Source organism: Typopeltis vanoorti, chromosome 8, assembly GCF_054136105.1.
Source record: "Typopeltis vanoorti isolate ZY-2024b chromosome 8, IOZ_Tvanoo_1.0, whole genome shotgun sequence".
NCBI lineage: Eukaryota > Metazoa > Arthropoda > Arachnida > Uropygi > Thelyphonidae > Typopeltis > Typopeltis vanoorti.
The window spans coordinates 7,005,480-7,018,890 of record NC_143556.1 but is presented as its reverse complement, the minus strand read 5'-3'; the positions used below and the strand labels follow the sequence as shown (position 1 = coordinate 7,018,890).

The following is a 13,411-nucleotide window of genomic DNA, read 5'->3' as shown; positions in this document are numbered from 1 at the left end:
AAGCCGAGTGATAGTGCCAAGAGTGACAGTGTGTTTTGACGAACGGTCAGAAAATGAGTTTCAAACAGAGAGTTGAGATTGACTTTTGTGTTAAACGTGGTAAACGTTTTACCGAAAGGCATCAAATGCTTCAAAAAGCATACAGTGATGAATGCTTATCCCGTACTCAAGTTTACGAGTGGCGTAAGCGATTTCAAAGTGGTCGTGAGATGAGCCGCTTGAGGACGACGAAAAGCGTGGCCGTCCAAAAACTGGACTGAGCGAAGTTAACATCCAAAAAGTGCGTGAATTCATCAAAGGAAACCCGAATTCGATCTTACCGTCGGTGAGATTGATTGAAGATGAATTGGGGATTCCAAAATCAACTGTGCACATTTTGACCGAGAGTTTGGACTTTCTTAAATTGAATTCGCGATTTGTTCCCCACAAGTTGACCGACGAACAAAAAATGTATCGAATTGACTTACGAGTTGACCGCTTGTAAGGACTCAAACGTCCTTGAAACGATCGTTACTGGTGACGAAACGTGGTGTTTTGAGTAAGAGCCCGAAACAAAGCGCCAGAGTGCTGAGTGGAGACCAGCAGAAGAGGGGAATCCGAAAAACAGTCGCTTGGAGAAGTCAAAAGTAAAGAAAATGCTGATTTGTTTCTACGATTCCGAGGGCATTATCCACAAAGAATTCGTTCCGCCTGGCCAACAGTGAGTTTTATCTCGAAGTTTTGAAGCGATTGATTGCGAGAATTCGTCGCGTACGGCATGAATATCGTGATGACTGACCATTCGTGAAAACACAGTTACTCTAGGCCCTACTTATCGGCTTCTAATGAAACAAATATCATTAACAGTTGACACAACACTAATGAAAGTTGCCGCTTTCGACAACAAAAAGATACAACAGGTTGTGCTGCTAGTTTCTTCTATTTTCGAAAAGATCAGTTTTGTTTTGGACAGAGGGTGTATATGGCCTGGTTTGAGGAGTTGTTAACGTATTAGCTCGCCAAACAACCATCATTCACTAGATGGTAATGCTTAATTCATTCATTCATTCATAATACAAGCACAACTCCCTTTGGCAATAGGAAATTGTGAGTCCGTATAAGACTTTTTACGGAGTCACAACTCCCGTGTTTCTCGTATCTATCCTTGGGAAATTTCAATTTTCAAAAATTATGTTTAAACCTATTAAACATATCAGCTCTTTTTTGAAATATGGTAAATACAAAGTACAACCTTTGCTGCTACCCTACCTGGAGTCCATTTAATTTGATATAACCGGAAATTGATTTGATTTGGTCATACAGGCCGATTCGCTAAACGTATATCTGAACATCGCTCCTACACTGAATTCAAAAAGTGACTGCGCGTGAGAATGATACGTTCTCTATGCGCCTACATTTTTGTTCCTCGAATTTCCCAGTTCTATTTTGGGAAATTCTATTTCCATATTCTATTATGGTTTGAGACACTTAAACCATAATAGAATTGGTTTAAGATACTTAAACTGAAATATTTGTATAATTAATTGCAGTTAATTAAACATCTTTCCACCGCTCACGTGCATTTTATGTTTCTGTTATGGGTTCACAGTTATTCCTACTTTGAACAAAACAACTTTTATAAGGACGATTCTGCCAAAGATGAGTTTGTCGGTTTTATTCCGGGATGACGTGGTCTCTCCTTCCACAAATTGGAGTTTTTCATTCAGGCAAACTAACTGTTTGCCTGAATGAAAAACTCTCTCTCTCTCTCTCTCTCATATATTTATTTCTTATATATTCTCTTATATCTCTCTTATATATTCTCTTATATTACTAACTTATATATTTCTACATCTCCTGTTTTCTGTCTATAAGACACGATGTGATGCCTACAAACTTTCTATCTATCCCAAAAGGAATGAAGCAGCAGAATCAAGCATTCCTTCTCGATTGTATTCCTGTCACCATCTTATGTATGGTGAGAGGAACAGAATCGTTTCTGAAACGACTCCACCATTGCTTCATTTTCATGAGAGTCAGGCTATTAAATGCGAACCCAGTATTCTTCCAGATGTAGTCGTATCGAAAGTGAAACTAAATTCCTTACTCCTTATCGTCACAGCATTAATCGTTATCCAAGCGATAACTGTACTTACTATTTAGCCTACTTTTCAACACACCTCTCGAAATCCAAATTCCTGTCGTTCTCTGATTCCAAGCCTCATTAGTTTCTTGAGGTGTATCCCGTTATTTTGAAGTACAGGCTCCAATCATTTCAGCACAAATCTCTCTTACACTTCACTGAATTAAAATGGTAGATATTGTCCATCCCCACAATATCAATGTATTTAAACAAGCTGAATCGACAAACTGAATATTTCCCATTATATTATTCCTATCAACGTAAGGTTAAAGAGCAGTGGCAGTTCAATGCTGGTCCTTGTAGTACATAACTCGTTAGTTATTTTCTTATTTCTGTTTTAGTATGTATTACTTGCTGAGGTCTGCCTATCGGCCATCGTATTTATATCGAATGGTTCGTGTCCAGCCACATTCGTTCCAAAGGAAATTAAAAAATAAAAAAATAATCGTGTGTAATGTCCCGTGATATGTCTTTGTCGGTCATCAATATCATGCCGTCATCATTTCAATTTCATTCCTATTCCTAATTGTGCATTATCTATGGCTACTTTTAAATACTGAGTGAGTAAAACAAGTTACTCTTCATATTGCATACTTTGCACTTCAGAGTGTCATATTCGTGTTATTTATATATATATATATATATAGAAGTTTATTAAGGACACTACTAGTTTCGTTGGTAAGCCAACTATTCTTAATTATCTCGGTATTTTAAGTCATTAAATATTAAATGTGTGCATGTTGAACATTAAAATTGATATAAAATTAATAACGGAAAAAAAACTCACGTACAAAGATTATTTAATAATATAATTTTCGCCTATGTGTCACGCCCGGAATCATTTATAACTACTTTATCTATATCAATAATATTATTACTGGATCTAGGTATGCTGACCAGTGATTCAACTTTGCGATTTAGCTTGTCACGAGAATCATTAAAGCCCTTTAGGTAAGAACTCAAAGATATGCGCATTACAGTAATAATACTATTGATAAAGTAGTCATAAATGTTTCCGGACGTCCACTAACAGACTGTGAACGTTTTGTTTTATCAAAAGGACATGATTTCGCCGTTACGCCGAATAAGGTGCCACTTATGGATTTTTTTCATAACATAGACAGAAGTATTCGATCCTTATCCCAAAACACAGCCAACACATTACGTTTTCAATGTGCACAAATTTTTTTCATGCCAAGCCTTCCGTCCTAATCTTTCTTACTCTGAGTTTAAAGCATTGAAATCACTGAAGAATAACAATAATTTAATTATTACGAAAGCTGATGAGGGGAAGGCTGTAGTGATTCAAGATAGGAAGGAATATGAGAGAAAAATGTTTCTTTTACTTCGCGACTGTTCAACTTATAGGCCTCTTACATCGGATCCTACCCGGAGTCAATTGAAGAGACTTAATTCTCTTATAGATAATGTATCTACATGGAACGAAGATCAAAAGAAAAAACTTAAACCCATCTTCCGTCGTCCACCTAGATTGTATGGTCTTCCAAAAGTTCATAAACCAGGCATTCCGTTAAGACCGGTGGTAGATTGTATAGGTTGCCCCACTTACAAAATCTCAAAATTTTTATCAAATTTAATCTCCTCTTCAACTAGAAAAACTGATACTTATATAAAAAATACTTTGGATTTCAAAAATAAAATTTCAGATCTTCATTTGGACGTTTCTGATATCAGTTTAGATGTTGTTTCTTTATTTACAAATGTGCCTCTTTCGGAAAGCATTGAATTACTACAACAGGAATTTCCTACAGACATTGTAAACGTATTTGATTTTGTAATAAATTCTGGTTATTTTTCTTTTAAAAATAAGTTGTATCAGCAAATTGAAGGAACAGCAATGGGTAATCCTCTTTCTCCTGCTATCTCCAATTTCTTTATGGAACATTTTGAACAACGTAACTTTGACAACATTTCTCCGAGACCTACTCATTGGTTCAGATATGTCCATAACGTTTTTGCTGTATGGAATGGCTCTTCTGATGAACTTCAACAATTTCTCACTAAGTTAAACGCATTTCATCCTAGGATCAAGTTTACCCTAGAAGTAGAATCAAATAAGCAGTTAGCCTTTTTAGATCTTCTAATTCTTCGCCAACCAGATGGTAACCTAGAGTTAATTAAAAATTAATGACTTTTATATAAATTAATTTTTTACTCAAAAAAAAGTTCTAAACTTACTCTATTTAATAAACCAATCATTAATAGCTACCCTCAGCCTTATGAGATCCTGCTAATTTTTCAATATCAGGTTCAATGTTCGACAAACGAAGTCTCAAGTCTCCTCTTTCACTTATTTGCAATCTATTTCGCTCCTTGGCTAACAATTGCAACACGACGCTGAATCCTTTCTCGACCAAGTATGAAGAAGGAAAAGCAATGAGCAGTAATTTTATTTCTTGCCAAAGCTGAGGATACTTTCCCTGACGCACATCTGTCAATCCTGGTTTGCAGTTTACATCTGGCCAAAACATGCAATGCATGTTTGGCCAGAAACTTTCATACCCACGCTGCTGAAATTGTACGTGAGCTTCAAAATCATTTTTTAAGTCAATAAATTCTTCACACATTTTTGCATGAATGGAAGTGTCATCAGAAAGAAATGGATTTATGACCCAATCGAGTATTGTAAGCTGAAAAAATTCTTTGAATGTGATCGTCGTCTTCTTTCAGTGTCAGAAGATGGACACATTAACAGTACAAATTTGTATCTAATACTAAATCATCATCTATTATTTGTAGTCTTGGGAACTGCGGAAACTCTCGTCTTACAATTAAGTCCAAGTCCGTATTCACATCCTTTTTTGCTTTATTTGGATGCTTTGTTCTTAAATGCTTAATCATTCTTGAAGGTTTCATTCGTTCGTTTGAAAATGTTTTTTCACATAGTAAGCACTGCTCATTATTTGTAGACGGAATAACACCATATTTTAAATATTCACTCGAATATTGACGAAACTTTCTTTTTTCACACATTTTAATGGGCAACAATGCTACACAATATCAACAAAGTGAGCCACACGATACCATAGGCCAGATGTATACTGCAAACCAGGGTTGTCAGATGGGCATTACGAAAAGTAGTAGATAGAGCTTATAAAAATAGTGGATTCTGCTAAAAAAAAAAAAAATAGCCCCAATTATTTATTTTCAATGTAGAAAATTCAGACCAAAAAGTAGCCCAATTACTTAACCTTGAATGTAAAAATTCTAAAAAATAAGTAGCCAATAAATTTCAACAGTATTGCCAGACATACAATATTCTGAACAGTGTTGCCAAACATACAATATAAATAGGGATACTAGATTAAATGCGAAATTTCTTGCTTTTATTATATTAGTAGTATTATGAAGTTTACCGTACCCCTAACCTCTTACTGCCCTCAGGTTAAGAACCACTGATCTCCAAACGTTTCGCCGTGAGGGCCACATTGGATACTTCAGCACTGTTCAGCGGGCCGTAGTAAAAAAAAAAACTCTAGAACTAGATCTATGAGTTTTATTGAAAGCAGATAAAAACTGATTATAGAGCATGTGAGATTAATTCATCGTATATTAATGACAACGAATATCAGCAAATTCTCATATATTTATTACAAATTATAATAAAACCATTAATGTGAATGATGTAACTATTTGTATATTTAAAATCTTATTAAACGCAAGGTTCAAATTTTGGAGTGCTAATTACAAATAGCGACTTCATCAGATAAATTTGTCCTTTATTTTGACTTGATATATTTCATTCGGGAAAAAGTTTGTTCGCAAAGATACATTGTCCCAAAAATAGAGATAAATTTACAAGCAAATTTCTTCAAATTCGCTTGTAAAATTTAAATTTGTTTTCTTCGTTAGTCCATTTTAACAGACCTTTTACAGTCAGAAAGACCGTAACTTGGATTACGGTTACTTTTTGCTATTCGGGAATATATTTTGAACACAATTTTAATTAATGCATTTGAAATCTATCAGCACCCCGTGTTTTTTTTTTTTTTTTTTTTTGCGGATTCTTATTGAAAAATTAGTCCAATTGGCGGGCCACATCTTACCCGCGGGCCGTAGTTTGGAGACCCCTGATCTAGACCAACCGAAAAAGAAGATCGAAAAGGTTGGGCATTTTACAGCTTAGAATGGATGCGCATGTGTGTATAAAACGCTACATTATCAAGAAGATCCGTATATTGCATGTGGTTTGTGTTGTTGTGGCAGCTGCAGAGAGGAATAAGAGTCCGATATAGATGACTAAGTGGATGTGCGTGCGCTTCATTTCCGTTACAATTTTTCCATTACAGTGGTATTTATGAAAAATACCACTGTAATGGAAACAGGTTTTTTAAATAACAAAGTTTGGATTTTTATTAGACTTCTTTTGTAGGAAGGTGTTTCCTCCATATGCAGAGTTTGTTATAATTACGTTGTTTTTCATAAGATTGGAAAATATGCTGTAAAATATGAGGTAATAAAAGATCATTGAACATACTTTGACTTTAAAAATTCTCTTCCTAATATGCGAATTTCATCTGAGCGCTTTGAATTTGATAGAACACTGCACTGAGAAATATGCAGTAGCCAAAACGTGGCATTCTGGTTCTTTCCGTTATACCAATCTCTATGTGGTTGTCTCGCTTTACCGCTCTTTCCTCATATGCAGCAATTAAGTGTTTTTCATGTCCTTGAAGGGCTTGCATATCAAAATCATTCACGCATGCAGAGGTGTAACTAATGCTTTCAAACCCCCCCCCCCCCTAATTAACACGTTCACACATAAAATCAACTATTTTTAGACTGCCTGAGCACTGTCAATTATCGCACCCTTCCCATTTCCCTTCGAGCTGTAAAATTTTATAATATGGTGGTTACGCCACTGATCAGTAATAAAATGCAACGAACAGTTCAACTTACGTCCGATGAAATATTAAGGAGAAGATCAGCTGTGCAGTACTTCCCTCCAAAACCGCCATATTTCTGGCCGTGGGATACAACAACTGGTGCTTGCACATTAAGACATACATCAAAATCTCCAGGCCACAGAACAGCTCCGTTGGTGAAACCACTTGGAATTTTGCCATAGGAGTCCAGCACTGTAAATATATTTCAGCATAATTTATATTAGGAAGTATACATCGAAAATAATAAAACTTTAATACACATACCGGTCACTGAATTAGAAACTTTTATTTTACGTATAGGAATGCGACTGTCAACTTCAATTCCCTGCGCATAGTTCGTTGAGATTTGGGTCGGGAACAGCAGCATTAAATGCGTCGGTCAGTTGCTGCACACAGCAAGTTCGGTTTGTCCGTACAAACATTCTCAGACGATGGCGATCGCATTCCTGACAGACTGTCTTAGGACCACAGTTACGCCTCTGAGATAAACAGTGTAGGTTATTTTTCCGCTGTTTACACACCCAGGATATTTCATCTTTGGAGAAACCCGTCAGCTCTGCTGTTTTGAAAACCGTTGCTCCAGCCAGACCGGCACCCACAATAAGCTCGTTATCGAAACAAAGGATCTTCGAAAGATCCTTTGTTTTCCCATTGTGATCGACGCTGTTATTGTCCTGCAGAATTTTTAAATAGTTGTCTACAACACGTGACGATACACGTGTCCAAGTATTTTACATATATGCTGTGATACGTACATTTGCATAAAGGTTTCTAATTTAATGGCCTGTATGTGTGCATTATCAGTACGTTTCTCTCATCATTATTTTATGATTTTTTATTGAATTGATCACAGTTTTACGGCTATTTTCCTGGATTAATTTATTTCCCTTTTTATGATGTGATTAGCTAAATTAAGTCGAAAATCTGTAGCTAATGTTGCAATTATTTTATCATTCAGGAAAGTCTTCATACAGTAAATTATCATTTTTCACAAGAAAAGTTTTGCATTTGCTTGAATACCGTGGATGATAACGCGATGGGAGAGATGGGTCTACTGTGCATTGCTAAGGTGAATCAACTTGTTTCGAAATGAACGAAAACTATTCTATTTACTTTCTGTTGTATAGGGACATGCAGAATTTAATAATGTAATTATAAAAGCTTCAAATTTTATCAAATTTTTATTAGAGAAAATAAATTGTTCATTTGTTTATTTGTTTATTTGTACATTTTTTCCAAGTTAAATTATTCACAGCTATCATTTTGTTGATATGAACAAAATTATGAACAGTTCTATATAGAATTAAACAATGTAACAAAACGAAACCTACAGAATATTTTCTTGTAATACAAAAATGGTTCTAACGAAAACTTTTATTTGTGTAGATTAATTCGCAACTAATTCCTCGAATTAAAATAGTAGGCTATGTGGTTCGCAGTTTCAAATTTTGGCAAGAAGCTGATCATACATAATTGATAGAATGAAACATGGATTTACGATTCTTAAAATAAATAAATAAATAAAAAGGCTAGTCCACCTTTGTACTAAAAGGATAGACAGGTATGATGCAGCAGATACTGGATGTAACTATGCACCAAGTAAACAAATCGTTCTAAATAATTCTTGAAAGAATTTTCGTTGAAAATGATAGTGAAAGAGAAGCACTTCTCCTTTGCTATCATTTTGTTCACTTCAGTGACACATAATTGAAATCAGATGCGTTTCCTATTTCTGTTCAATTACGACCAAAATTTGGAATTGATATTCTTACGATACTTATATTACAACTTAATTGAAACGAGTCGTTTGCGATTGGATTAAAACTTCCCGGTGATCTCATCCCCATCGGATTTGAAGAAACTTATATGAATGAATGTTCCTCAAATTCCATGAAAAAGATGAAATGAAGATTGAGATCATCAGCCAATAATAGCGATTGCTACCTTTGGTGGTGGTGTTTATAATAACGTACTGTGAGGCGAATATTCGTGTGTATCATTAGTTGTTCTCTGAAAAGTTTTACTGCTTGCATAGGAGACGTAAACGTCACCTATGGAAGCAGTAAATCCTAGTAGATCGTTTATTATGACAAGCTAAATCATTTACAGCCTGAAAAGGCTTTCCATAACTGCACCCTAGTTCCTGGATGATTCTAAACAGGGCATTTATAGGGTACATTGCTTGTGCGGCTTTGTATCGACGTGTCTGGTACCATAATGCTAGACCGTTAGAGGTGCGATTCCTGTCAACAACTAGAAGACCTATAGGAAAGATAGACTTCTATTTGGGTTTGTAGGTCAGATTTATTTCAAATTGAGTTATACCAACTAGTTTTGCAAACTATAGCTGTTGGCTTCGTCAGGGTAAAATATATATAGATGTAAGACTACTTAACAACAGCTATAGTTGGCGAAACTAGTTGGTATAACTCAGTTTGAAATAAATCTGACCTACAAACCCGAATAGAAGTCTATCTTTCCTATAGGTCTTGTGGTCAAAAATAACCGTTTGATCGTTATAACTAGAGGAACTGTTTCTTTTATTTATTTATTTTCAGACGTTTCCTGACTTAGTCGATCTTAAGCGCAGATAGGTTTATCTAAATTAAGTGGATATTAAATCCAAAATTATTTCAAAGCCGAATACAGAAACTATAAAAGTTTAGTGCGAAAGTTGACCAGAGAGCTAGCGGGAATACACCGCCGCCATGCTACGAGTTGCCCTAACCGAACTGTATAGGTGACGACGATCGCTGTGAGCGTCCGAATATTCGCCTTTCGCCTCCTATTGGTTCATTATAAGGTTTCACCAGCCTGACAGCTGTTTCAAACTCATTGGAGACACTGTTTAAGTAAAGGTCTCACTCTAAAAATTAGGCGATCCCCCAGATCACTCCAAACGAGTGACCGAAAGATCGTCCAACTCAGCGTTGGTTCCACGGGCTTACCCCACCACTGAGCAGAACACTTCATATTCCAAGAAAAAGCATCCACCGACACGGACCACGTCGGAAAGCACTTCCCCCGGAGACCTTATATATAGGTGAAGCTGGCTCTAAAAATAAGACGATCCTGAAAGATCGCCCAACTCAGCGTTGTTCCACTCGATGACAAGCTCACCCCATCACCGAGAACTTCTCAGCATTGGCTCTACCTGGTGATGGGGTGAGCCGACCACTGGGTAGAGCCAAAGCCAGATCCGCCCCGCACCGGTTTCCACCCTCATTGGGGTCTCGTCAGTGAGTCTCAGGCAGAAACCTAAGAGAGCAAAAACTTTCTGTACTAATGAACTCGAAGCGTTTGGAGAGGTGCATTTTCCGTAAGCGAACTCCCTGTCGGGGCGTTAAGTATTTACTAAAATAGAGAGCTAGAAGGCTTCACTTCGGCGATGCAAAATTATCTAAATTAAATGGATATTAAATCCAACATCATTTCAAAGCCGAATACAGAAACTATAAAAGGTTCGTGCGAAAGTTTTTTTGTTTTTTTTTGCTACGTTATGTATCATAACACCTATTCCTTTTCATAATTAAAAGTGAAAACAAAAGACTCTAAGGATTTCGTCCTGTTATATTAATAGTTCCCTAGAAAAGTATATATTCCCAGTTTTCCACGATTGATATTCAGACAAAGAAGAATACATCATAAATGTAACTTACATTTTTGAAACCATTCCCTTTCATTGCTTTTCCGTAGAATGTTGATTATTTGATCGATACATTTCCCTTGCGTGGGACTCTTGCTTGAGAATAATTCAGGTACACTAAAGCTTTGATCGAAATATTTCCTTATACCTTCCACGTAACTCTGTGACATTAAATCCATTTCGGAAAAATTCGCTGCCTCGCTGAAAAGCTGTCCTGATTCGATAAGCTGTGATAAATGAGCCATAATCCATGCTACATCAGGAATGGAAATATTGTCCTTTACACCTTCCAAAACGTTGTTTCCCAAGTGCTTTTTCATCTCTTCCAGAGGAATCTGAAAGCTACTAGTCCTAAGGAAAAGTGGAAGAAGAAAATACGCACTAGAAATCATTTTGTTCGGATCGTTAAATAATTTTTAACACTTGTGTTTGTTACGCCGTCCGTAACTCACTTATAAGGCACTTCACGATACAGGAGCGAATATTAGCAATTACAACAGCTCTTCACGACGGTTTTTTTTTTTTTTCTGCTTGTATTTTAAAGAGGATTGGAGTGTACCTGGGAGATAACTGACGACATTTCTGATAACAAAACCACTTAAAGGAGTGAACAAATTCCATTGCCGAAACGGAAAACTGATAATAAATTTGAAAGAAAACTGAAATAAGTTTATTTCAGTGCCGTCATTGTAAATTTACAATGAAGTATGCTACGAATGCTGATATGATATTCAAAATTTCGTTGTTCTACGCACCAGTTCTGCATTAAAAAAAAAAAACATAAGATATTATATTGGAAACAAAAATCAGTTCCGTTGTTCGATGATACATATACAAATTATGTCAAAATTATGCAAGCATCCATTTTTCTGGAAGCCTACGCGCTAGTGACAAAACTATGTACGAAGTATAAAAGCAAAACAATGTACTCTAAATGACTAGATGTGAAAAATACCGTCAAAACACCAGTGAAATGTCGTTATAGTGGTCAAAGCACACAAAAATTAATGGAAAGGAATAGCATGGTCTTTAAAAATATACTGTGTCCTCCTCTTCCCAACTAGGATTTCAATGCATATAACTTATAAACTGTATTAGGTCATAACAGTGGTGTAGCCAGAGCTTTTACCGTACGGGGCGGTCACTGAGTTTGTCGCCCCTCTCAATACACACCAAAAATACTGCAAAAAGTCAAAACGACGGAGAGGGAAATAAATTAAAACACTGTTTATTTTTGAAGTAAAACTTTAATTTCAACATTCTAAAATGTTATTTTTCTTGCTTTCTGTTAGCAAAATTGTCGAATGGCGAAGTCTGTTTCATAGTAATGTAGATAATTCTTAATCAGTTTTATTTAGAAAAACTCTTCTCACAACTAACAACACTTACAGCAATTGTGAGGAAAATTGCAATAATATTACAATATTTGGAGAGTTCTCGAGATTGTATTTTAGAATTAACTGCAAAAGTTCAAAAGGTCCAAAGTGCCTCGCGGGGTGGACACCCTCCCCTAGCTGTGCCTCTGGCTCATAAACATTCCGTAGTGAATTTCATAGCCTCTGTTTCCAAGGCTGCAGTATTTGTACAAGACAGACAGCAGACTGAACATTAATCGAACTTTGACTATTGGAAATCTGTAGTACTAAGTGACGAAACGCAAAGTGTACACTCCCGAAATCAGATGAAACTGTTTGGTTTTTAAAGCTGGCAGGAGAGTCTTAATTACCAGATTATTATCTTCCCATCTGACAGGGGTGTTGGAAAATGCTCTTTCTGGTTTAGACTCGACAATCTTGTTAAGTCTAAACCAAGAAAAAACACTGAACTTCTTAATGAAACAAAACTTAGCATGAGCTTATACGGAATAAATATTGTCAGGAAAACGACAGTTTTCCTGATAAACCATGTGATTTTTATTTCATCACATGGTGAATTTGCCCTTCAAACAAATAGAACAAACAGTTCTTTTCTTCTGCTTTTTCTGATTATTATATTATTATTTTGATATCCTTACGAACCTGAACTCGGTATTCAAAATAGACAACATAGGTATTTTTTCCCTGTAAAGTTAGTCTATCTTATACGAAAACAAACGCAGCCTTGTAGAAACGTTACTCGTTCCATAATACATAATAGACCATCAGAAGAAAATGAGTTCGATTCTCGTCGCCATCTAAATTATTCGATTTAAAGCGAATACATAGTTTTTCTCTGGTATACTTCCGTTTTACTCAAGAAAATAGATTATGGAATGCAATTTCAGACAATAATACGAGCGTTATGATTTACGGTGACGACATGGACGCACTTAACTCGTAAGATCTCTTGAAAATATAACCGCGAGGACTTGAAAATCAGCAAAAGTCACCAACTCAGCTAATTCTGGGATGGAGTCCAGCTGAAAGCATGATCAGTTTAAAAGAATATGATCCTATGGGGGACAAAATAAAATACTGCGGAATTCCATGAGAATAGGCCTCTTCCATTGTTTTGAGGAGGAGTGTCAAAGATGATCACAAAAAAAAAAACTCTGGCTCGACTCCATCCCTGCTTGGAAGCTTGTTTTTTCGATAGGGAGTTGCATGCTATTTTGAACTGGTCTAGAAAAATTCGTTTTAATAGGCATTTCTGATTGGATTTTGTATTACTTTGGGTGTTATTGTTCTCAGGATCTCTCTAATAGCGGGGCTCTTTCAAAGTGGGATTTGGTCTGGTATTATAACAGTATTTCGTATA

The 13,411-nt window shown here is 36.1% G+C and overlaps 1 protein-coding gene across 2 annotated transcripts in view; it reads right to left on the bottom strand.

Annotated features, from left to right (window-relative positions):
- Positions 1–11,165, bottom strand: part of LOC150103705 (nose resistant to fluoxetine protein 6-like) — a 206,824-nt gene extending 195,659 nt beyond the window's left edge. For both annotated transcript variants that reach the window (XM_090396506.1, XM_090396507.1), the window contains exons 1-2: positions 10,689–11,165; positions 7,043–7,221 (exon numbers count right to left, since the gene is read on the bottom strand). In XM_090396506.1, the coding sequence (XP_090252632.1) occupies positions 7,043–7,221; positions 10,689–11,067 (558 nt within the window). In that variant the 5' untranslated portion in view covers positions 11,068–11,165. The remainder of the gene's footprint in view (positions 1–7,042; positions 7,222–10,688) is intronic.
- Between the last annotated feature and the right edge of the window lie 2,246 nt (positions 11,166–13,411).